General features: G+C 40.7%; 1 protein-coding gene across 1 annotated transcript in view; it reads left to right on the top strand.

Annotated features, from left to right (window-relative positions):
- Positions 1-27,324, top strand: part of Sppl3 (signal peptide peptidase like 3) — a 100,101-nt gene that overhangs the window by 63,029 nt on the left and 9,748 nt on the right. Inside the window, exons 3-6 of the mRNA XM_085680388.2 lie at positions 8,879-8,967; positions 23,019-23,138; positions 23,663-23,741; positions 24,631-24,743. Of these exons, the coding sequence (XP_085536514.1) occupies positions 8,879-8,967; positions 23,019-23,138; positions 23,663-23,741; positions 24,631-24,743 (401 nt within the window). The remainder of the gene's footprint in view (positions 1-8,878; positions 8,968-23,018; positions 23,139-23,662; positions 23,742-24,630; positions 24,744-27,324) is intronic.

A 27,324-nucleotide genomic window follows, 5' to 3' on the forward strand; every position in this document is an offset into this window, starting at 1 on the left:
CATCTCAAAAACTGAAGGGGAGTATGATGGAGGAAGATGCCAGAAGTCCTTCTCTGTCTTCCGCGGGTGCTCACATGGGTATGTGTTCCTGTGTACAGCACACAACACACACACACAGGGAGGGATTGTAAACACATACGAAATGTACTTATTCCTAGAGGATAAAAGTTCTGGGGCTCTCTTGCTTTGTACCATTATTATTGTTGTTGTTGTTATTTTGCATGTTTCATATTGTGGCTTTTAAGTTATTTTTCTGGGGGTGAGGGGCTAGAGGTCTTGTTTGGTGGGTAGCTAAAGGTCAGGCAGGGGAGATGAGATGATAACACAGTAGCGCTAGCACTGGTTTGCCAGGACTGCCTAACAAAGAGCCGCAGACTTCCTGGTTAGACAGCAAAGAGCTTTACTTTAGCTCTAGAAGCTGAAAGTCCAGTATATAAGATGCCATCAAGGAGGCCTTCATCCTGACACCTCTCCTTGCCTCATAGATGGTGCCTTTGTATGTTCTTCTCTCCTGATTACACAGATGTTTGGAAGGACCATTTGTCTCTCCCTTTCTCTTCGCCACATCTGCTCATATCCTGTGATACCATTTTAAGTCAGGTGTGGTGGTGCACACCTTTAGTCCTAGCACTTAGAGAACACAGGCAAGTGTTTTTCTGTGAGTTCAAGACCAACTTCCTAGTCCAATCCTAAGACTGCACATTGAGACTCTGTCTAAGTGGGTAGAAAAAGGAAACAATCTTACCTGTAATATTTAAAACTGTCTACATTCAGTCAGTTACATGTTCAGGTCCTGTAGTTAAAACTACAGATACGAATCTTGTGAATGTACAGTTCAGTCCAGCATAGGTAAAGAGCGATCATATTGCTGTCCAGACTACAATACTCTGAATGATTTTGAAGCGGGGTACTTTAATCTTGCTAGGAAAATATAATGAATAATTACCTAGGAATTTGTAGTCCCCTGCTTATAGGGTTACTCTGGAAATCAAAGGAAATCATGCCCTGGTCAGTGTGGCACACTTCTTTAATCCCAGCAGAAGACTAGGTAGGCGAATCTCTGTATCTCTGTGAGTTTCAGGATATCCAGGACTGTTACACAGAGAAAGGAGAGAGAGAGAGAGAGAGAATATATTAGATATCCAGTTCAGTGGTAGACCGTTTGCATGGCACATCTGAAGACTTAGATTCCATTCCCAGCACTGAATAAGAAACCATCCTGGCACAGTGCCTGGCCAGTGTGAGTCAGTTAAGGCTCGCTATTATAAACTGAGTGTGCTGGCACACTCTTGTTATCCCTGCAGTGAGCAGATAGAGGCAGGACATCAGAAGTTCAAGGACATGTTTGGTTACATAGTAACTTCAACCCAGTCTCACACTGTCCTTCCCTTGCCCACCCCAAAAAAACTCAGCTGTCATTATTGTAGCCCTCAGACAGAATATTTCCGGCTACTTCATCAGAAGACCATCCTCTTCTCTAATATGCATCTATGGTGGGTCAGATGGTCAAGAGACAGGATTTCTTTGCTGTATAGCCCAGGCTGGCCTCAAACTTGCTGTTCTCCTATATCTTCCTCTTGAATGATGACTGTGTGCATCAGTAATTGATATTTGCCTCCTATAACTTGACCTACTACTACTTTCTGTTCAGTTATAGTTGATATAAAGTGGAAATAAAAATAATATTTTTTTAAAGACAGGATCTCACTATAACACTGGCTTATTCAGACTTTTAATCCAAACTTGCTCTCCTCTTGCAGCCTCCCAACTACTGGCATTTGGGGCTTGTGCCACCATGTCCAGTTCCTTCTGTTGGTCCTTTTCTTACTTTCTTATTGTGTATGTATTTGTGTGTGAGTGGTGTGTTTGTAGCAGTGTGCCCCAACATGCATGTGGAGGGACCACTCTGTGAAGCTGATACTCTCCCTCCGTGTTTATGTGGATCACACTCAGATCATCAGGCTTGCACAGCAAGCTCTTGACCAGCGAAACTGTCTCACAGCCCACGGTGATCATTTAAGCATTGATTTCAGTAAGCAAATAGCCAGGGTGCAATTTGAATGGAGTGTACAGTAATAACATTTTGGTGTATTGGCATCATATTATGTTATTGTATAGCAGTAATAAGATTGTGGTGGTGGGACAGGGCTGGGGGAATGAGAGTAATCATCTATGAAGACAGAACAGACTGTTCAAAGTCTAGCCAAACACTTTGATGTCCGTAGTTAATAAGTTACCAAGTAAGTGAGGATAAAAGCCCATAATTCAAAATAGCCCCAGTGCTCTAAGGCAGAAGTCTTCTGCAAAGGCAGTATTTAAAAAGTTGGAATCTGCTGTCAGCTGTGTGAGTACACCAAGCTATTACTGGATTCCAGTCACAGAGGCCTGCCCAAGCCAGGCCAGTAATCCTAACACTTCCCAGCTTGAGCAAATGTATACAGCCCTCCACTTTACCTACACAGATTTCTGTGTTGTACAGTGGTGACCCTTAATGATCAGACAAGGCTTGATTTTGAGCAGGATTGAAGCAAATGAGAAACTCAAAGTCACTTACATAAGACCTGGTAGAAGTGGTCATCTCCATAACTCCTCTTGAGCTGTAACAGGACCTGCCAGCAAGACAGTGAGAGATGCATTTGGTTGCTTGGTTGATTTGTTGGGGGTTTTACTTTAAGATACTCTTTAAAAATTACATGTGTCTGTACGCGTATTTGTTGGGGAATGTGTTTGTTTGAGTACAGGTACCCAGCTGAGTTCAGGAAGCATCCAATCCCTTGGAGTTGTTGTTACAGGTTACTAACCACCCACATTGGGCACTAGAAACCAAACTCAGGTCCTTTCGGAACAGAGTACACGCTTGTAACTGTTGAGCCATCTCCCTGGTACTTGCTTTTTTTGGTAAGGCCTCTAAGTAGTCCAGGCTATCCTCTAATTCTCCTGCCTCAACCTCCTTTGTACTGAAATTATAAACCTGTGCTGCCATGCCCATCTTCAAGGTAGAGCGTTTTTTTGTTTTGTTTTGTTTTGTTTTGTTTTTAAAGGAGGAGGGTGTGGCAGTTTGCTTCTTTGCAAGAGTTTCATTATATATTTGTGTTTATGGGTGAGTTCATATGAGTACAGATGCTTGAGGAGGCCAGAAGTGGGTGTTGATTGGCTCCGTGGAGCTGGAGTTACAGTGGCCATGAGCTGCTGAAGCCCAGGAGAGTGATCACAGTCCTCTACGGGAGCAGTGCACACTCTTCATGGCTGAAGGTTCTCTCCAGCTCCTGTTTTTTTCTGATGCTGCTTTTATTTTTATTACATACAAGTAAGTGGGTTTGTAACCTTTCCTATGTACATTCTAATTCTGCTTTGTTCTCTGTCCCCAGTGAACCTTCCACCCCAGTCCTCTTTTTCCCGCAAATACACCCTTTCTGCCCTCTTGGTATACATTCTATTACCCTCTTACGATAATTTTTTTCTCTGTGCCTTTAGACACATGTTCATCAGAATCAGCTGGAATAGGAAAGACAAATATCATATTGTTCTCTCGCTAGTGTCTCATGCTGTGCAGATTCTAACCCTGAGTTCCTCTCTCTGCCCAGAAGTTCCACCTATTCTTTCTTGCCTACCAACCATAAAGCTCTTTATTAAACCAGTCAGATGCCTTAGGCAGGTAAGGCAACACAGACACATCTTCACACAATGTAAATATCCCACAACACATCTACTTAATACTTATATAAGAAATGAAGTAGAAAGGATGGCTGTAAGAGGAGAGGAGGGAGGTCTAAAGGTAGAGTTCTTAATAGCTCTCAGCTAGTAATTAATTGAAAGAGCTAAATAGTTCCTTAACCTGGCTAGCACTGACCTCAGCACCCGGGTTCATTCTCCCATCTTCGTAGAGAGGCTGTACCTCCAGTAAGACCAAAAAGGCAGCTGGCAGCTTTCCAGTCCAGAGTGTCAGAATGTGCCAGAGGAGTGCAAGCTTGGCCCCAGGGCAGAGATGTAAATAAAGATTCTTGTAAAGTTACCCAGCTGTCACGAGAGTCAGAGAAGCAGTGTGGACATAACGAATGTACTTTCTGTTATTATAATTATAAGTGGATTTGAAAACTCAGATTACTGCACATCTTCCCAAAGCATGCCCACAGGGAAGAGGCAGTCTGTGTGTTCCCCTGGCTGCAGACATGTCTCCATGAACTGCACCACCAGTCTAGATGTCCCAGCCTTTCAGGTGATTAGCGCCGTCATGAGACCTAATGAGTGTTAGGTACAGAGGGGTGGAACCGTACACTGAAAATACCACAGGTATCGTGGCCAAAGAAATTCGTTTTAAAATGTTATGTACAGTATTTCAGTATTTTTTGTTGTGTGTGTTTTATTGTTGTTTTATAGACCTAATTAGAAGCAAGAAGTAACAGTTTGTCCAACATCCAGTTACTATAACAATTCCCCTAAGACCAATGGGGATGGGTAGTTAAGTTAGTCTTTCATTTGCTGCTGAAGCATCTTCTTTTGGTAGTCTAAAAATAAATATAAGATCCCAAATGTATATAAGCAGATGAATGTTAGAATTAGAAAACTAAATAGTCTAGATTTGTTTATTAGTAGTAGAAGTAGTCTCTCGGATGTGTGTGTGTGTGTGTGTGTGTGTGTGTGTGTGTGTGTTTGCATACAAAATACAAAAAGTGACGTTTTCAAGATACTGTTCTGCAGACAGCAAAGGAAAGCAGTTCTGACTCGCCGTGAGTGATCCCTGTTTACTGGCTCAAGCTTCTATACCATGCAGCAAAGAGCATTCTGTGAGTCAAGGAGAGATCTGAGAGAGTGGATCCATGCATATGAGGAAGCTATTGGACAGTATCTGAAGAAAATATCCAGCTTGGCACAATTTATCATTCACATGGCATCTGATTATCGTCTGATCATGTGTTCATCTGATTAGGTCTATAAACATGTAGAGTACTCAGTGATAGAAAATAATCTCCGAGACCGAGTGCTGCTTCACATCACTCCATAAGCACCAGAGCAACAACTGAGCAAGTGAGAAATTATATAGCGATGTGAAAATACTAAGTAGCCAACATGAGTGTAAAAATCTTTAAGCAGCGGAGACAACAGGTAGAACTCAGTGGTAGACCATTTGCCTCACACACACAGAGCCCTGAGTTTGATCTCAAGCACCACATAAACGAGGAACAAAAGTGTTCAGATGAGATTAAATACACAGTATCAGCAAAAAGGCAAAGAATAAAGGCATCACCTGGCTGAGATTGATCATATCAACACATAGATGTTAGAGTAATCAAAGAAGTAAGACAGATGTGATTATATTCTTCATATACAGAAAGGGTTTGGTTAAAGACCCAAATCAACTGAAGTTTTTTAAGATTATTTTGTGTATAAGTGCTTGCTTACACAGTACGTTTGTGCACCATGTGCATGGTTGGTGCCCAAAGAAGTCAGAAGAAGGGATTGGATCCCCTGGAGCTGTAGTTACAGACAGTTGTGAGCTGCTTTTGTGGCTCCTGGGAACCAAACCCAGATCCTTTAAGAGCAAAAAATGCTCTTAACCACTTAGCCATCTCTCCAACCCCCAAATCAAAGTTGCAGAATGAAGTTAAATAATACACTGAATGGCACTGTCAGCTATTAGACATCGCAGGGAAGGTAGTGGACCTGAAAATGAAGAAATAGAGACTTCCCAAAAGGAAGCAGGGAAGGGCCTCACTGAAAAGCAGAGACCTGTCATTGCCTCTCCTGTCACACCACTCCCTCAGGAAGCTGCCACAAAAGGACACATGCTGAGACCCCTGCCCCATCCATCCCCAGCTACATAGTGACACCTACCTCAAAACAAAAAAGTGAGATCATTGCCATATATTTTTAGAGTTCTTGAAAACCAGAATTCACAGATCCAAGATCCTCAGTAAACTCCAAACACAAGAAGCTTGACTTACAGTGCCTCAAGGTAAAGCACAACTTGCATGTCAGAGCTCAGACCGCTAGAAAAGGAGATCCGGAAAGTGGCATCTGCAGATGGGAGGGTCATCTACAGAGATGGGTTCAGTTAGAGCCATCTGTAACTCCAGTTCTAGGGGACCTGATGCCTCTTTCTGATCTCCATGGACTTCTCCAAATGAGGTCCAAGACAGCCAGGACCACAGAGAAACCCTGTCTCAAAACCTGTAAGGAAAAAAAGAAAAGAAAAACCTGGATCAGGATATTGCTCAACCCCTAAAGTGGCTTCTGCACAAACATGAAGACCTAAGTTCAAATCCCCAGAGCCCACATAAAAACTGGGTGCAGCACAACTAGGAGACAGAGACAGTTGGATTTCCAGAACTCTGGCCAGCCAGTCCAGCCTAATCCAAGATAGAAGTGGAGAAATAATAAAGGAAGACAGTTAATACTTACCTCTAAATCTCCATACATATACACGGAATAAATGCATGTGCACCCTTATACATATGCAGAAAAACATAATTGGCATAAATACAAAATTGAAAAAGTTAAAATGGTTGGACATGCCTTTAGTCCCAGCAGTAGAGGAAGGTATGGATCTCTCTCTTGAGTTTCAGTCCAGTCTGGTCTACAGAGCAAGTCCCAGGACAGCCAAGGCTACACAAAGAAACCCTGACTTGGGGCAGGGGGACAAATAATAAATAAAGACTTTAAAAGGCCTGGAAAAGATGCATGTTGCTTATACTCATCAATGGAAAGATAGAGTTCTCTGTCTGCATTTCCACAGAGAACATAGCCCTGAGTGTTAACTTTTATAAGAGAATATTGTTGTGTAATATTTGTTTAACTATATAAAGTTATGTTGCATTTGTTTAATTATGTAAAGATTTGTTGCTGTTTTACCTTGCCTGCCTAAGTCACTTGATTGGTCTAATAAAAAAACTGCATGTCCAATAGCAAGGGAGGAGGTATAGGTGGGACTTCTGTGCAAGAAGAGTAGGTAGGAGGAGGAATTTAGACCAAAAAGGAGACAACAGGGAGATGCCAGGGGCCAGACAGACACAAAAGGAGGAAAAGTAGGACATACAGAACAAAAGAAAGGTAAGAAGCACCGAAGCAAAAGGTAGATGATTAGAGATAGGTTAAATTAAGGTAAAAGAGCTTGGTGGGACAAGCCTAAGCTAAGGCCGAGCATTCATAATTAATAATACTCTCCTGTGTGTGCACACACACAACTTGCTGTAACCAGTTCTCTCATTCCACCACGTGGGATCCAGGTAGCTGGACTTGCAACAGAGTCATCTCACTGGACCTCCTAAATGCCTATTCATATATGATAAAAGATCTTAGAATTAAAACTCGTAGACAGAAGAAAACAAACCCCACAAATATAACTACAAATAAATGTCCCTCATTCAATAATTGAACAAGACAAGTAGGAATAAAATGAACAACAGTATAGTGAATTTAATGTCTTGTCTGTCTGTGTCATGTGTGCATGCCATGTACAGGTCAGAGGTAGATAGCTGGTGTCTTCTTCCTCAGTCTGTTTGTCTGTCTCTCATGGAACTCTGAGCTCATCAGTTGGGCTAGATTGACTGACGAGTGAGCTTCATGAATTGCCTGGTTCTGTGACACACACTCCCTTTTTCCCAGTACTTGATTACATATGTGTGCCACCTTATGATACGGTTTCTAGGGATCCAAACTCAGGACTGCACTGCAGTCTTGACTGAGCAATCCTGACAGCCCCACTTGATTAGTGCTCTCTGTCGGGTTACTCTAGCTGGCGTTTGTGAAGTGCCCCCAAACAAAACACGTTCCTAACATGTAGTAAGATATTTGCTAATATTGGACATACCAAAACACATGAAACAAGTTGAAATAATACAAACATGGTCTGTACTCCTTATTAACTCATGCTACCATACAAAATACTGTATGACCTAGGTAGCTTAGACAACAGAAATTTACTTTCTCAGGGTTCTGGAGGCTGGAACTCCAAAATGAGATGCATGATTGGACTATTGGCCAGACTGACAGACCCAATTAACATCAGCACCTCAGTGTGTAAAGTTCCCAGCCTTGTCCTTCCCAACACTTGACTGTTAAGCTAGCTAGAATGTTCTTGCCATTCTCTACAAGTTCTTACCAGTTGCATGATTACAGGTATTTTCTTCCATCTTGGTGTAAGTGGCCTTTGTTTATCTTTATTTTATTTTGTTTTATTTATTCATTTAATGGTTTTTAAAGGCAGGTTTTCTCAGTGTCACTGCCCTAACTGTCCTGGAACTAGCTCTTGTAGACCAGGTTGGCCTCCAACTCAGAGGTCCACCTGCCTCTGCCTCCTGAGTGCCAGGATTAAAGGCATGTGCCACCACCGCCCAGCTGTTTATTCAATTTTAAGAATGTTGTTAGAAGCACGGATGTTTTCACCTTAGGGAGTCTTCAGTGTACCCTCTCTAAAAGCTGTTGCTTGGGTATAAAAGTCCCAAAATGTGCTTGCTCTTACACAGCATTTCTCTGTTCAGATTTTTATCACGAGAAAATAAAGCCAGGCAATAGTGGCACCCACCTTTAATCCCAGCACTCCAGAGTCAGAGGCCGTCAGATCCCTCCCTGTGAGTTTGAGGCTAGCCTGGTCTACAGAGTGAGTTCCAGGACAGCCAGAGCTGTTACACAGAGAAACCCTGTCTTGAAAAAGCAAAAGAAAGGAAATAATGAAGTGTTGAGAGACACTGAAAGAAACAGCTACACTGGAGTGCACTTTGTAGTCAGGAGAATTCTTGAACTGACGCTGGTAGACTGTATCCATAGTTTAGAAGAGATCATCATTTCCCTAGTAGCTTAACATTTTAGAACACTGTCTAATGACTGGCCTTGTTAAGTTCTTAAGCAAAACTGAAATTTACCTGTTCAATTTTTCTTATAGGTCTCTTAATATGGACTTTGAAAACCAAGATAAGGAGAAAGACAGTAGCAGCTCTTCCGGGCCTTTCAATGGCAACAGCACCAATAACAGTAAGGCTCTCCTGTTAGTCATCCCCATCCCCACCCCCATGTGTTCACCTCAGCTGGCCTCCATGTGATGGGCTTTGGTTTATTAGACCAGTAAGTAGTCTAATACAGATAGTCCAATCTGTAGTCTATCATCTGCTACACTGTTATATTCTAAATCTGTACCCACTGACTGTGTGAGCCTAATGCTCGCTACTGAAGTCCTTTCTTCAAGATAAGTGGAGTGGGTGTCCACCTGCTTGTGACTCTGATGGCTCTTTTGTGAGGTTGGTTGCTTTGTATTGATGAGTTTCACTCAGTGACTCAGAGAGAGAGAACACATCTAAGTACTTGAAAACCTAAGCATTAGGAATGTCTTCTGATTTCAAAGATCTTAAAAGAATATACATTTTTCAAAAAAAAATAGGTGAGTGTGTAAACAAATTGTTTATCTATACAGTGGAATGATATTTCATATTTAATAATGAAGTACTGAGGGGCAAGGAGATGGCCTGGTCAGTCTGCTAGAATATATGTTTTCTATGTCCTACTCGAGTGTTCAATTCATCCTCCACATCTATTCCATCATCCAGACCAGTATGGTTTTTTACAGTAGACACTGGATTTTTAAATTTTTTCTGGTGAGACTTGTTTTTCACAGTAACTGAGAATGATTGGGCCACATTTCAGGCCCCCCAAGGAGTTTTCCGATGGTATCAGGTTGCCTTGTCTGTCCTTTGTTGACCTACATTCATTGGTCCAGTGTTGGCCTTTGCCACACCTCCTACATACACCTGAAGGCTGAGTCCTCCTATTCTTGCCATTTCCAGAGGAGACATTATTCCTAGGAATTCCTTGTCTAAAATCCCTTCTCAGATGTCTATTCTACCACAATTAAAACATTTGGTATTTTGATGTCTCCTCATACCATTGGAAATTGCTTCTCCTATCCAAGCTTCAGTACCATAGTCAAGTGTCTCAACATTCATTGTATGAAAGATCCATTAATCCATTGGTGCTGATCTGACCTTTAAAGGCCCAAGGATCCTTTTGCATTCTAAGTTGGCATTCTCAAAAGCCAAAGATTCAATTAGTACACATCTAGCTTCTGGGTCTGTTGCCTCTTTCTGTACAGCCTTAGTTAGACTTTAAAAAGTCACTAAAGGGTTCTCTCTGACCCTGTTTTAACCCTAATATATCATTCAATTCTCTTTCCTTGTTCTGAATCCTGTCCCAAGCATTTAAAACTTCTGTGCTACATAGGGACAAGGTGTGTTCATCGTAAAAAGCCTGATCCTGAGGATCAGAGTAATGTCCCTCACCCAGAATTTAATCTTGGGAAATCTCAAGTCCTTTTGCTTTTCCCTGTTTATCTAAAATTTTTGCTTCTTCTCTCCAATAACACTTCCAGAGCAACTGAAGTCCATTTTTTAGGACTGGTGGAGATTAACTGAATCCAGTCTTGTGGCATTGCTTTGTTAATTGAAGCCCACTTTTTGACCATTTTCCTAAAGAAAGGACGAATGCATTCCATAAGATACAATTGCTTGTTTAATTTCCTTTAGATCAGTCATACATATGGGCTCCCATGTATATTCTTTAACTACCATAGGGTATTTGGTACCAGATTCTCTTTCTGATGATATCACTGGAAGAGCAGGTATAACTCTGGATTTTTGGTACTTACTAATGAGGCTACATTTTGTCTTTGTACCTTTTGTCCCTGGTTGTCAAATTCGATAAATTCCTCAATCTTTTCAAATCTTTTTACCACTGCCTTTTGTAAAGTCTGGATCTCCTCTCCAGTGTTCTGTTCTAATGCTCTCATTGAGGATTCCAGGGTGTGAAGTCTGTCCAGTAAAGATAACGTCTCATCCTTGGACATAATTTTTATAGTATGCATGTTACCTTTCTAGAGGGACATTCTATCATTCAATCTATCATAACATTTGACAAAGTCTGATTAATACATTCAGCAGTATGAATTCTCTCAGACAATATCTCAGCACCCTCTGTCATTGACTGAGTTTTGTCAAATTGGTTGCGTCCTTTTCCAGAGTGCTGAATTTACCTTTTAGTTGCTTAGTATCAGTCTGTAAAGACTGTATTATTTTTTAAAGTGCCTCATTCTTGGCCCTATTATCAAACCATGTTTTTAAGGAGAAAATATGAAGGACAAAGCTAATCCCCAGAATCAAATAGAGGGATGTAGGAGGGAAATCATATAAACCTTGCAAAAATATCATACATGGTATAAGTAAAAAAGCTATTGAACTGGATTGCTGAATTGTCCATAATCTTACCCTTTAAACTTATAAATTTATATTTTAATATACATCTTACTTGTGGTTGAGTTTGAGCTGGAGTAGGGGCAATAACCATTATCTGCCAGTAGGTGTCATGGCACACTTGTAGCCATGTGGTCAGTTTGAATCTGATTTTAGCGTTAAATGCTGAAAGATACACTCAAATTAAAAACATTTATTTAGTGTAAATCACAGACTGTGTGCTCTGCGGAGGTCCCTGATTGGTCAGCAGTTACACAAGCACAAGAATAGCAAGGTAGCGATGTCAGACAGAGGAGAGGCACCCGGGGAAGCCCACATCCCACCTGAGTTTCCACGCTGTGGAAAAAGACTGGACCCAGAAGCCAGCTGAGATGTTTAATGAGAAAATATGAAGGACTGCGGCTACTCAGGGCCGTTGTGTGGAAATTCTATACCCAAATGAACAACGTGGAGTCTGATGGCAGCTGGCTAGAGCTGCTGGAGACCCGAGCCCCACAATTTGGGCACCAAATGTAGAAGTTAGCTCAATTCGTGAAATAACCAGGGTAGCTAAAAGATAAAATAATTATATTTTTATTTATTATAAAGGTAAAACTCACAAAACATAAACAAGAAGTCCAAGCTCAGCTGTGCTGCAAGGGAACCACAGAGAGCGCACCTGGGCTGTGTGCCCATTTTCGGGTTCCAGAAAGCTACACCTTAACTTGGTCCTAGCTCTTAAAGATAATTGGTTAACAAAGCTTCCCCACCAAAAGCTAAATGTCAGCTATAGAATGGACAAATTTTTAGCATATTTTATACAATGAAATCATAGACTGGAATAGATATTCTTATAAAATAGTATTGCAAGAAAGAAGCCACACACACATTATTCAGTGTATGTAAAATTCAAAACCAAACACAGTAAATATTAATATCTTAGGGTACTTGTATAGAGAGATAAGAAACATACAGAGTAGAGCCTGGAGGCTTGTTCCTGTAATTCCAGCACTTGGATAGTTGAGGAATGAGGGTTTCCAGCTCAGAGTCATTCTGGGCTCACATAGTAAGACCCTGTCTTTTAAGTCAAAGCTTGGCAGTACTGGCACACACCTTTAAGTCCAGCACTCAGGAGGCAGAGGCAGGTGGATCTCTATGAGTTCAGGGACAGCCAGGGCTATTACACAGAGGCTGTTTTTCAAAAAATAAAACAGAAAAATCAAAATTTATACATACATAAAATGATTGGGAAGAAAGAGTCAAAGATTTCCATCCAGATCATCTCTGACTCCCCAAGTGTAGTGCTAACACCTGTGTCTGCCCTAAGAGGCATGTAGAGAACTCTGTCACACACACCTGTCTGCGTATGTATGTTTATTTAGGCAGGACTCATTATGTAGCCTTGACTGGCCTGGAACTCACTATGTAGACCAGTCTGACCGCAGACTCATAGAGATCCACTTGCCTTTATTCTCCCTGGTATTGGAATTATAGGATAGATGTGCGCCACTGTGTCCAGCCCAATTCCATAATCATTTAGTTAGTAAAAAATTTCCTAAAAAGCCACATAAACTCCATTGCTTGACTTCAGTCCGTTGCATGGCCTTCAGGGACAGACCGGGTGACTGAAGAAGGAATGCAGAAAAGACAGACACACACAGGGGAAAAAAAATCTGGGATATGGTAGACTGAGTTTTCTGTGTAAGTTTAATACATAAAGTGGAACAAGGAGTCAGGACTTATAGTCTACCGCTGGGTCAGGGAGACAGGTTTAGCTGCATTCAGTCAAAGTGGGTTAAAGAACAGTCTTCACACCCTAGATATCCCCAGGAGAACACTGTGTTCGCATGGACTCCCAAAGAAGGCTTTGCCATTTCTCTGAGCCTCAGCAGGGAGCTGTCATTTTCCTATGGGCTTGAAGCATTCGGATCCTTGGCATGGGCAGCTCGTGTCAACAACACACATCTATGCTGGACTTTCTCCACTCCCTGCACTGGACATCTTGAAGTTTTGAACTATGAAAATTGGTGGATATACACTTGGATCCTTTTGTTAGTATATAATATACATCTTTAAATCTCCCCATTTTGACTGTAAAACCTATACAAACTAGAAATTTCTTCTAATCCCTCCTGTTGCCTAGTTTATGATAGTTGTTGATAAATAGTTAATCAAAAGATACAAGGTCATCAGTGTAACAACTATCAGTTCACACTGGTGTTCTCACTGTCTGCTCCATAACTAGGTGTGTATTGCCTATGGCTGTGTTCACAGAGAATGGTGTGTTCTGGGCATGGTGGCTCACCTGACAGACAGGAGATTGAGGACTTTGAGGTCATTTTCATGAGTTGGAGGCTAGGCTGAGCTACATAAGACTAGATTCCAAAAAATAAAAATATTATTGTATATAATTTTTAATTCCATAATCATGCCTTTTTATTGTGGTGACTTTAGTTCTAAAGATAATTCAGTTGGACCTGCATTGTGATTATGGTTGCTATGTTAAATGTCTTGCTCTATTTTATTTTACTTTTAAATTACTGGAATTTGGCCAGAGTGTCCAGCTGGCTATCCCCTCCCCTAAAGAACCATTCTCTCTGATGCCCAGAAAAGTACAGTGGCTGCAACCAAAAGAACTTCCCTTGCCCAGTGACATCTTCTTTTAGTTTAAAATCTGTGATTTTAGAATAGAAATTAGGTGTATTCTAACATCCTCACATTGTTCTTTGTGCTCCTTTGTGTTTTAGTTATTATGCAAGATAAAACATAGATTAATTACAAATACATCTTACAGGCTTGCTAATTAATCATTCTAACACACATTTTTGTGTTTATATTTTAGTTTCAGGAGACTGGATTTTGTGTAGGTCAGAATGACCTCACAATCACTATATAGCCAAATATGATTTTGATCTAATACACTTGTCTCGACTTGCTGGGATCATTGGCAGTGCCACACTCCCATATGAACTAATTCTATTTATTCGTAAACTATAACATGCTTTGTTTTACAGGAGAAGAGAGAATGTGAACACAGTTTAGGTTTGTGGGTTTAAAATGGGGGTTTTATTTGTTATCTAATAGCAAAGCCATTTATGTTGAAGACAGTTGTTTCTGTACTCTTCTTTAGCTCTTTGAACTGCAGAAATGGTGCCACAGAACTCTGTCCTGTAGGAGTATGCGATCAGGATCCCTTGTGGCATGCTGAGGGGTGACTGTAACTCAAAGCAGATCATTTCCAGAGTCAGATCTCTTTGTCACCACACCTTAGTCACTGTTACCAAGTGAAATACTTGACACTAATCACTAACAAGCAGTTGTGTTTTGAAGAAATATTTAATGTTTTATTTCTCCTAAAACTCTAAATAACTCTTGTGATAGGCAATTTTAGTTTGTTTTTTATTGAGCTATTTTTTCTCCGCTCCCCACTCCTCCCTCCTCCCCCTCTGCTCTCTCCCATGATCCCCATGCTCCCAATTTACTCAGGAGATCTAGTCTTTTTCTACTTCCCATGGAGATTAGATCCATGTATGTCTCTTTTAGGTTCTCTGGGATTGTGAATTGTAGGCTGGCTTTTCTTTGCTTTATGTCTAAAAGCCGTTTATAAGTGAGTACATATGATGATGTTTGTCTTTCTGGGTTTGGGTTACCTCACTCAGTATGATGTTTTCTAAATCCATCCATTTGCCTGCAAATTTCAAGATGTCGTTACTTTTTTCTGCTGTGTAGTACTCAATTGTGTAAATGTACCACATCTTCTTTATCTATTCTTTAGTCTAGGGGCATATAGATTGTTTCCAGGTCCTGGCTATGACAAATAATGCTGCTATGAACATAGTTGAACACATGTTCTTGTGGTATGGTTGAGTATCCTTTGGGTATATACCCAAAAGTGATATTGCTGAATCTTAAGGAAGGTTGTTTCCTAATTTTCTGAGGAATCACCATACTGATTTCCAAAGTGGCTGTACAAGTTTGCACTCCCACCAGCAATGTAGGAGTGTTCCCTTTTCCCCACAACCTCTCCAGCATAAGTTGTCATCAGTGTTTTTGATCTTGGCCATGCTTACAGGTATTAGATGAAAGCTCAGAGTTGTTTTGATTTGCATTTCTCTGATGGCTAAGGATGTTGAGCATTTCCTTAAGTGTCTTTTAGTAATTTTAGACTCCTCTGTTGAGAGTTCTCTGTTTAGTTCTCCATTTTTTTCATTGGATTATTTGTTCTTTTGATGAACAATTTCTTGAGTTCTTTGTATATTTTGGAGATCAGACCTCTGTCTGATGTGGGGTTGGTGAAGATCTTTTCCCATTCTGTAGACTGCCATTTTGTCTTGTTGACCGTGTCCTTTGCTTTACAGAAGCTTCTCAGTTTCAGGAGGTCCCATTTATTGATTACTGCTCTCAGAGTCTGTGTTATTGGGATTATATTTAGGAAGTGATCTTCTGTGCCAATGCATTCAAGGGTACTTCCCAAATTAAATAGACCTATAACTGCTAAAGAAATAGAAACAGTCATCAAAAGTGTCCTCCTAACCAAAAAAAAAAAAAAAAAAAGCCCATGACCAGATGGTTTCAGCGCAGAATTCTACAAGATTTCAAAGAAGAACTAATACCAATATTCCTCAAATTGTTCCACATAATAGAAACAGAAGGAACATTGCCAAACACTTTTATGAGGCTACAATTACCCTGATACCCAAACGACACAAAGACATTGCTAAGAAAGAGAATTACAGACCATCATGAACAGTGATGCAGAAATACTCAATAAAATACATGCAAACAGAATCCAAGAACACATCAGAAAAATTATCCACCATGATCAAGTTGACTTCATCCCAGAGATGCAGGGATGGTTCAACATACAAAAATTTGTCAATGTAATCCACCATATAAATAAACTGGTGGGGGGGGGGACTCATGGTTATCTCATTAGGTGCTGAAAAAGCCTTCGACAAAATACATCCTTTCATGATAAAGGTCTTGGAAAGAGTAGGGATACAAGAAACATACCCAACATAATAAAGACAGTGTACAATAAGCTAACAGTCAGCATCAAATTAAATGGCACGAAACTCAAAGTGATTGCACTAAAACCAGGAACAAGACAAGGTTGTCCACTCTCTCCATATCTATTCAATATAGTTCTTGAGGTCCTAGCTAGAGTAGTAAGACAACAAAAGGAGATCAAGGGGATACAAATCGGAAAAGAAGTCAAACTCTCACTATTTGCTGGTGGTATGATAGTTCACATAAGTGACCCCAAAAATTCTACCAAGGATCTTTTGCAACTCATAAAACCTTCAGCAATGTAGCAGGATACAAGATTAACTTTAAAAAATCAGTAGCCCTCCTTTATACAGATGATAAATGGACTGAGAAGGAAATCAGAGAAACATCACTTTGGTTGGAAGTATCACCTCAGCTCGCTGGCACCCCTTTATACAAAGAGTCTGGATTGTTTAGTTGGGGGCTTCTCCCCAACCCGCTGACATTCATTTCTGGAATGTTGGGTGGAAAGTTCCATTTCAAAGCCCCCTCCCCCTGGGAATTGCCTCAGTTCAAACTCCACCTCTGAGAAAGCCTGCCAAACCATGAACCCTACCCAGGGAACGTGAAGACCACTCCCATAGGGTATTTAAACTGGTCATCCCGTGTCCGTCCCCGTGTCCGTCCCCCCCCCCCCTCCCGCCGCCGCCAGCATGAACATGTGGTCTCCATGTTTCCCATGGTCGTTCCAGTTCTCCTTTCAAATTCTTGGTGTTTTCCCAAGGGCCACCTGGGAGCGCTGGCAGCCGTTAAACCTGGACATCTTTTAATTTGGTCTGACTGGAATTACTGCATTGGTGGAGAGGTTTGTTGGTTAAGAAAAGTACTTAACAATCACCTTTCATAATAGGCACAAATAACACAATATCTCAGAATAACTCTAACCGAACAAGTGAAAGACCTGTATGGCAAAAACTTTAAGTCTTTGAAGAAAGGAATTGAAGAAGACACCAGAAAATGGAAAGATCTCCCATGCTCTTGGGTAGGAAGAATTAACATAGTAAAAATGGCAATCTTACCAAAAGCAATCTACAGATTCAATGTAATTCCCATCAAAATCCCAGCAAAATTCTTCACAGACCTTGAAAGAATGGTACTCAACTTCATATGGAAAAGCATATGTTTGACTATGGATAGCCAAAACAATCCTGTATAATAAAGGAACTTCTGGAGACATCACAGTCCCTGACTTCAAACACTACTACAGAGCTGCAGTACTGAAAACAGCCTGGTATTGGCATAAAAATATACAGGAGGACCAGTGGAACTTAAGCAAATTTAAATGCTTTAAGGGCAGATTTGTTTGTTTCTGATTTTTAAAGTTTTAGTGTCCTTGAGCCATAATCTTCCTGCCCACATTCCTCAGGTTTTGAGATTATAAACCTTTGCCATTGCCTGTTTGTGTTTGTTCTTTTTTTAAAAAAAATTATTTTTTACTTTATTTACTTATTTATTTTTTTACTTTATTTATTTACTTACTTATTTTTTTACTTTATTTATTTACTTTATTTTTGCTCAGTGTAGGTGTGTGGGGGTAAGATGCAGGAGTCTCTCTGTTCTTCCATCATGCAGGTCCTGGAATTCAGGACATCAGGCTTGGCACATGTGTCTTTGCCCAACAATGAGCTCTCTTGCCAGCCCTGTGGCAGATTTGTGTGTGTGTGTGTGTGTGTGTGTGTGTGTGTGTGTGTGTGTGTGTATGTATGTGAGAGAGAGAGAGAGAGTTATTTTTAAAATTATGTACATGTGTGTATGGGAGGGTATGAACACATGAGTGCAGGTAGTCATAGAGGCCAGAAGAGGACGTCAGATCCCCTGGAACTATAGATACAGGCAGTTGTGAGCTGCGTCGTGTGGGTACTGGGATGTGAACTTAAGTCCTTTGCAATAACAGCTCTCTCCAGCCCTAACATTTTCAATGTTGACTTGTCATTTCAGCCCTTTATGCCTAAGTTTTATCCTAGTCATGTATTTTACTTGTAGCCTTAATACAGAGTTTTACTTTAAATAATCCATTATACTAGATTGTGTGACAGTTTTTCGTATGACATCTCAGTGGGATTAATTATATAGCTGGCATACAAAACACTGTGGGGGTTTTCCCTTTCAGTGATGATCAGATTTTGCCAGTCCCTTCTCTGTGAGTACTATGCTCATAGTTCTCTAGTCTGGGTACAAAATAAATCTTTCTGTGTAGAAAAATTCTACCAGGGAACTCCTACAGCTGATAAATACCTTCAGTAATGTGGCAGGATCAACTTTAAAAAATCAGTAACTTTCCTATATACAATTGATAAGAATGCTGAGAAAGAAATCAGAGAAGCCACAAATAACAAAAAATATCTTGGGGTAATGCTAACCAAAGAAGTGAAAGATTTCCCATGCTCTTGGATAGGCAGGATGAACATGATAAAAACGGCAATCTTACCAAAAGCAATCTACAGATTCAATGCAATCCCTATCAGAATCATAACACAATTCTTCACTGACCTTGAAATAACAGTATTCAACTTCATATGGAAAAACAACTCAGGATAGCCAAAACAATCCTGTGCAATACAGGAACTTCTGGAGGCATCATCATTTCTGACTTCAAGCTCTACTCTAGAGCTGTGGTTACGAAAACAGCTTGGTATTAGCATTAAAACAGAAAAGTGCGCCAATGGAATCGAATCGAAGACCTGATATTAATTCACACACCTGTGAACACCTGAGTTTTGACAAAGAAGCTAAAATTATACAATCGAAAAAAAGAAAGCATGTTCAACAAATAGTGCTGTCATAACTGGATGTCAGCATTTAAAAGAATGAAAATAGATCCATATCTATCCCATGCACAAAACTCCAAATGGATCAAAGACTTCAATATAAATCCAGCCACACTAAAATTCATGGAAGAGAAAGTAGGAAGTAGCCTTGAACACACTTCCTATATATGACACCAGTAACACAGACACTGAGAGCAACAGTTAATAAATGAGACCTCCTGAAACTGAGAAGCTTATGTAAAGCAAAGCACACAGTCAATAAGACAAAAAGGCAGCCTACTGAATGGGAAAGATCTTCACCAACCCCACATCAGACAGAGGTGTGATCTCCAAAACATATAAAGAAATCAAGAAATTAGACATCATAATATCAAATAATCCAATTTAAAAATAGAATACAGATCTAAACAAAAAATTCTCAGCAGGTGAATTGCAAATGGCCAAAAGACACTTAAGGAATTGCTCAACATCCTTAGCCACCAGGGAAATGAAAATCAAAATGACTCTGAGATACCATTTTACACCAGTCAGAATGGCTAAGATCAAAGACACAGTGATAATTTATGCTGGAGAGAATGTAGAATAAAGGGAATATCCCTCCATTGCTGGTGGGAGTGCAAACTCATACAGCCACTTTGGAAATCAGCATGGCGGTTTCTCAGAAAGTTGGGAGTCAACCTACCTCAAGAGCCAGCGATACCACTCTTGGGCATATTCTCAAAGGATGCACACTCATACCACAAGGACATTTGCTCAACCATGTTCATAGCATTATCTTATTAGCCAGAACCTGGAAACTACCTGGATGCCCACTCAACCAAAGAATGGATAAAGAAAATGTGGCACATTTACACAGTCGAGTACTACTCAGTGGTAAAAAACAATGATATCTTGAAATTTGCAGGCAAACGGATGGCACTAGGGGAAAAAAACACATCCTGAATGAAGTAACCCAGACCCAGAAAGACAGACATGGTATGTACTTACACATAAGTGGATATTGGATGTAAAGCGAAGGATAGCAAGCCTACAGTCCACGACCCCAGAGAAGCTAGGTAACGAAGAACCCTAAAAGAGACATACATGGATCTCCCTAGGAAGGGAAAATAGACAGGATCTCTTGAGTGAATTGGGAGTGTGGTGGTAGAGGAAGAGGACATGAGGGAATGGGATGGTCCAGGTGGGAGAAGGAAGAGAGCGAGAGCAAGGAAAGAGATATCTTGATTGTGGGAGCCATTTTGGGTCTAGTGTAAAACCTGGCACCAGGGAAATTCTCAGGAATCTACAAGGATGACCCCAGCTAAAAACCTAAACAATAGTGAAGAGAGGTTGCCTGAACTGGCCTTGCCCTATAACTGTCATCAGATAACCTTCATCCAGCAACTGATGGAAGCAGTTAACACTGGGCTGAGCTTCTGGAGACCAGTCAAAGAGAGGGAGGAGCAATAATGTGAGCAAAGGGGTCAAGACCATGGTGGGGACACTTACAAAAACAGCTAACTTGAGCTAGTGGGAGCTCACTGACTCAGGCCTGACAGCGGGGGAACCAGCATAGGACCAAACTAGGCCCTTTGAATGTGGATGACAGTTTTGTGTGTCTGGGGCAGACTGTGGGGACAACTGGCAGTGGGACTAGGGTTTATCCCTAGTGCTTGAACTGACTTTTTGGAGCCCATTCTTTTTGAAGGACTTCCTTGCTCAGCCTAGATATAGGGAGGAGGGCTTGGTCCTACCTCAAAGTGATATGTCAGACTTTGTTGACTCTCCATGGGAAGCCTCACCCTCTCTGAAGAGTGGATGGAGGGAGGGAGGTGAGAGGGGTGGGGGAGGGGATGGAGTGGGAACTGGGATAGGTATGTAAAATGAGAAAAGATTGTTTTAAAAAAATAAGTAAACGAAAGAAAGAAAGAAGGAAAGAAAGAAAGACCAAAGAACAGGGGCCTGGAAAAATAGCTTAGCAGTAAGGGGCACTGACTGCTGTCCCAGAGGATCCAGATTCAATTCCCAGCACCCACATGGCAGCTCACAACTGTCTGTAACACCAGTTCCAGAGGACACCCTCATACAGACAAATGTGTACAGAAATACAAATAAATAAATAAAATATTTAAAAAAGAGAAAAAACAACAACCAGTGAGCTACATCCTGTTGTATCCAGGATTTATTCTCTATTACCCTCCTGTTCTGGTGTCTTTAAAGCTCACCTTCAATACCTTCTCTGACTGGCTGTTTGAAGCTGCCTACACCTCCCTACCAGAATGACAGTGAATCTACCAAGAGAAATGATGCTTATAAGTGTCTGTCTGTCTGTCTGTCTGTCTGTCTCTCTCTCTCTCTCTCTCTCTCTCTGTGTCTGTGTCTGTGTCTGTGTGTGTCATGAGCATGCCTCATGTCCAAGGAAGCCAAAAGAGGATATCAGGTCCCCCTGGAACTAGAGTTACAGACTGTTGGGAGCTGCCATATGGGTTCTGAAAACTGAACCTGAACTTGAGTCCTCTGCAAAAACAACAAATATTCTAAACTATTGTGCCATCTTTCCAGCCCAAAATTATTTTTTTAATAATACATAAGCATGTGTGTACATGTGTATGAAGCTCTGGGACAACCTCAGTTGTCACTTTGACAATGCTATCCACCTCCTTTAGGACAGTCTCTTGTTGACCTGGTGTTGAACAGTTATGCTCTACTGACTGGTTATCAAGCTCCAGAGACCCTCCTGTCTGCTCTTGCCTAGTGCTGGCCTCACATGCACACACCACGCCGAGCAGTTTTGTTTTGTTTTTGTTTTACATATGTTTTTGAGAATTAAACTCAGGTACTTGGGCTTCCAAAACTAGTGTTTACCTACCAAGCTATCCCCCAGCACCAGGAAATTATTCTTGGGGTCCCCCCCTCTTCAAGACAGGGTCTCACTAAGAAGCCTTAGCTACCTGGAATTCACTCTGTAGACTAGGCTGGCTTCAAACTCACAGACATCCACCTGCCTCTGGCTCCCAAGTGCTGGGTTAAAGTCCTGCACCACCACGCCTGATTCCTCTCACTCCCGAGTGCTGGGTTAAAGTCCTGCACTGCCACCACCACCCGGCTCAGATGGAATGTCTGTGGTCACTGAGTAGTGAAAGCACCCAGGGCAGCAAGAAGCTCACAGTCTCTTTGAGAGGAAGTCATCAGGCCTAGAACACACATGTCACACAGTAATCCTAAAAGCCATCTACATTTCATGGGTTAGTGCATAAAGTATGTAGACATGTTCTGCCCAGGCTGAGTGAGAAACTAGATTCCTTGAAGGACAGAGATGGCAGCTATAGGATATGGAGTTTGGACAAAAATTGAAATAATGGTAGGTCTAGAGACAGATGGCTCACTGATGTTAAATATTTCAGAGAGCTGGAAAGAGAGCTCAGCAGTTAAGAAACTGACTCTTCCTTCCAGAGGACCTTAGTTTGAGGTGCTTCACAACTGTCTGTAACTTCAGTTCTGAGCGATCTCGTGTCCTCTTCTGGCTCCTGTGAGCACTGCATACATGTGGACAAATCTCCTAAAAATTTAAAAAAATACACTGAAGTTCTGGTATGCCGAAACAGGGTTTCTCTGTGTAGCTTTGGAGCCTGTCCTGGAACTCACTCTGTAGACCAAACAGGCCTCGAACTCACAGAGTGCCTCTGCTTTCTGAGTGCTGGGATTAAAGGTGCGTCACCACCGCCCAGCCTTGGTACTTTTTATACTCTCTTGAGTAGAATGGATTCTGTTCTGGCCACGTATTTGAGTATTTCTTTGTTGCTCTGTTACTTTCCAGTTAAGGTCTTAAAAATCCTTAAGCTGTGAAAACTACATAAATGGATTCTAAAATGCCTGAGCTCTTCTTTTAAGCCTAGAACAGGTGATGTTGGCTCATTGTGTAAGACTCAGTTTGTACAGTAAATTGTGAAGGGGGAGGGCATGTGGCCTGTATAAAGTAAGTGGTCAGTGTGTCTTTTTTTCTCTCTTTCAGGTATCCAGACAATTGACTCCACCCAAGCTCTGTTCCTGCCCATTGGAGCATCCGTCTCTCTCCTAGTAATGTTCTTCTTCTTTGACTCAGTTCAAGTAGTTTTCACAATATGTACAGCAGGTAAATTAGCTTCAAGTATACTAAAAGGAAAAAATTATATTTTAATGATTGTTCAAATATTATGATGTAAATATTATCTACTGTGCCATGAAAGTCAAATCTTCTTCATTCTGTTAACACAGTCTGGAAGAAAGGTGGGCATTGGAAAAGTGAAGAACTTCAATGACAGCAAATGTCTGTGGCGTCTTTCTGTCAGGCAGCCCAAAGCCCCCCTTCAGCATAGTGGCCAGTGCATCCTCCAGCACTGAGCCTACAGCCAGCCAAAGTCATTAGCTTTCCAGTGTGCTTTCAAGCTAAACCATGGTGGAAGTACAGGAAAAATTAACAAAAGTTAGTTGGCTTTAGCAGTTCATCTCTGCCTGCTGCTTATTCTTTCCTGCTGAGTTAAGAGAATAAGAAAAATCTTTCCATAACTTTCCCAGTTGTCAAGAAAGATGTGTTGGAAATCTGTTTTACATAGTTATGCCATTTTTCTTGTAATTAGTAAAGAAAAGGGTTTTTAATGAACCATTTTCTTTTCCTAGTTCTTGCAACAATAGCTTTTGCTTTTCTTCTTCTCCCGATGTGCCAGTATTTAACAAGACCCTGTTCACCTCAGAACAAGTAAGTTCTTCGCGCTTTCCTCTAAATTAAGAGTGATGGGGATTGGCTGGAATACACAAACAGCCAGGGATGGGGAATGGAGATGTTTGGCCGCACTTGTTAAAACTAGGAGATAATGTCCCCATTGCACCTTTTCATGGCAGAGAAAGTACAGACAAATCTTCCGAAGTGGGAACTGATGTAATCTGCTTTCTGCTTAGCTAGATTAGGAAGGACAGGCAGTGAGAATAATGATTGAACTCAGAACTCCTTATTATTCTGCTGTCTTGTCAGTGCATTGTCTGCACCTTCCCTCCAGAAGCCATTGCTCCATGAAAACCATGCAGCATGCTGGTGGAAGTGGTGTTGAAACTAATCAATTGTGGCAGCTGGTTTTCCAGAAATTAGTGTTGACCATGTAGATTTTCCTCCCATCTTACAAATGTTATTTCATCATTGCTAAATGAATGGAATCTGTTCCTTCTCTTCATTTTATTTTCCCTTAAGAGAAGGGTTTCCCTAAGTTCAGTTCTCCTAGAGACTGAAACCCATGTCAATAATTCAGTATAAAAACACTGTCAGACCAGTGCAGTGGTTCAGTGGTGAAAGTGCTCATTGAGCTCTCCTGATGGCTTGAGCTTGATCCTTAGAATCCTCAGTGGAAGGACAGACAGACTCCATGAAGTTGTCACCCGGCCTCTACATGTACCCCGCCCACACACACCCACACCCGATAATAGTAATAAATAGAAAGAAATTTTAAAAATGAAATGCTTTGCCAAATAGGAGCTAAAGATGACCCCAACGAGGCTTGGGTCTTTTAGTTTCCCAGATAATTAGGTGTTTCCTACAGCTCTGATTTGGTTATTGACTGCAACACGCCCCTAAGTCCTATAAATGTGTCTTCCAGGATTTCCTTTGGTTGCTGTGGGCGTTTCACTGCTGCTGAGTTACTGTCATTCTCTCTGTCTGTCATGCTTGTCCTCATCTGGGTTCTCACTGGCCACTGGCTGCTTATGGATGGTGAGTAACGTGACAGGTTGTAATTGTAGCTAGCATGCTTTCATAGTTGGTCATGGCTTCAACTGTGGGCCGGAAACCCATGTGAATGTGTGAATTGCAATAAAAAACAAACAAACAAAGAGAACGTCACCAGTAGGTTACTGGCCATGCTGTGACTAGAGGACACATAATGAATCCACAGTGTTCTCACAGTGTCACCCATGTTGGAGCATCATGTCCTTTCACCAATCTTAGTCCGGAAAGCACAACACCCTCTGCCTAAAACACTTCTGCTCCTAATGACACCTATTATATGTTATATAATTGAAGTGTTTTTGCTTCAATACAAAGTCTCGTCTCATAGAAACACAGTGGTATAATAGAAAACGGAAACATTTAGTATTTTCCTACTGTCATTTCTCAGCATGTAAATACTGAATAAGCATAGCTTTGGAGTGGGTTTTATTAGAATATTGAGTTTTACAATTGCTGTTTGAGCCAGACATGGTGGCACATGCTGCTGCTTCTTCTTCTTCTTCTTCTTCTTCTTCTTCTTCTTCTTCTTCTTCTTCTTCTTCTTCTTCTTCTTTTTTTTTTTTTTTTTGGTATGTATGCATTTTCCAAATGTATCCCAGCTGTTTTAGAACTCCTTTTGTAGACCAGGTGGCATGCGCTTTTAATTCCAGCACTCAGGATCTCTAGAGCTTAAGTGAGACCCTCTCAAAATCTAATAAATCAATAGAATTGGTATTTTGAGTTGCTGACCTAATTTTCATTTTTAAAAAATAATCTAGTAAATTTTGGCTTGGAATTAGGACAGAATTTCCAACAGTTTCTAAAATGGTGCTAAGGATACTTCTAGTGTTTTGTATTACATATTTATACAGAGCAACATTCTTGCATTGACACTGACCAAGATAGCAATCAACTTTAGGAAATAGTGAAGATGTCTTTGTAGACAGTGTCATTCAGCCAAGATTTATTTATATAAAAGTTGTCATGCACAATTTTCATTAGTATGCAGATTTTCTTTTGTTTCTAATGATAAAATTATATGTAAACCAAAGATTTTCTGTACGTTTATAATTTATTACCAGTGAATGTTTACTTTGTATACCAGTTTTATATGCCTACTATCCAGGGTCATATAAACATTTATTGAGCAAACCACATAAAGACAATACTAAGAAAGAGAATTACAGACCAGTCTCACTCATGAACATTGATGCAAAAATACTAAATAAAATAATGGCAAATAGAATCCAAGAACACATCAGAACCATCACCCACTATGATCAAGTCGGCTTCATTCCAGAGATGCAGGGATGGTTCAACATGTGAAAATCTGTCAACGTAATCCACCCTATAAACAAACTGAAAAATAAAAACCACATGATCATCCCATTAGGTACTGAAAAAGCTTTCAACAAAATACAACATCCCTTCATGATAAAGGTCTTGGAGAGAGCAGGGATACAAGGAACATACCTAAACATAATAAAGGCAATATACAGCAAGCCGACAGCCAACATCAAACTAAATGGAGAGAAATTCACAGCGATCCCACTGAAGTCAGGAACAAGACAAGGTTGTCCACTCTGTCCATATCTATTCAGTATAGTTCTTAAGGTCCTAACTAGAGCAATAAGACAACAGAAGGTGATCAAGGGGTTACAAATTGAAAAAGAAGAAGTCAAACTCTTAACTATTTGCTGATGATATGATAGTCTACATCAACAACCCCAAAAATTCTACCAAGGAACTTCTACAACTCATAAACACTTTCAGTAATGTAGCAGGACACAAGATTAACTCAAAAAAATCAGTAGTCCTTCTGTAGACAGATTATAAAAGGAATCAGAGAAACATCACCCTTCACCATAGCCACAAATAGCATAAAATATCTCGGAGTAACACTAACCAAACAAGTGGAAGACTTGTATGACAAGAACTTTAAATCTTTGAAGAAGGAAATTGAAGAAGAAACCAAAAAGTGGAAAGATCTCCCATGTTCTTGGGTAGGTAGAATTAACATAGTAAAAATGGCAATCTTACTAAAAGCAATCTACACATTCAGTGCAGTGCCCATCAAAATCCCAGCAAAATTCTTCACAGACCTCGAAAGAACAGTACTCAGCTTCATATGGAAAAGCAAAAAAAACCAGGATAGCCAAAACAATCCTGTACAATAAAAGAATTTCTGGAGGCATCACAATCCCTGACTTCAAGCTCTACTACAGAGTACTGAAAACAGCCTCGTTTGACATAAAAACAGACAGGAGAACCAATGGAACTGAGTAGAAGACCCGGATATCAATCCACACACCTTCGAACACCTGATTTTTGACAAAGAAGCAAAAAATATCAAATGAATAAAAGAAAGCATATTTAACAAATGGTGCTGGCATAACGATATCAGCATGTAGAAGATTCAAAATAGACCCATATCTATCACCATGCTTAAAACTCAAGTCCAAATGGATCAAAGACCTCAACATATAACCAGCCACACTGAACCTTATGGAAGAGAAAGTGGGAAGTACACTTGAACGCATTAGCACAGGAGACCACTTCCTAAATAGAACCCCAGTAGCACAGATAC

This window comes from Myodes glareolus, chromosome 2 (assembly GCF_982192425.1).
Source record: "Myodes glareolus chromosome 2, mMyoGla1.1, whole genome shotgun sequence".
In the NCBI taxonomy this organism is placed as follows: domain Eukaryota; kingdom Metazoa; phylum Chordata; class Mammalia; order Rodentia; family Cricetidae; genus Myodes; species Myodes glareolus.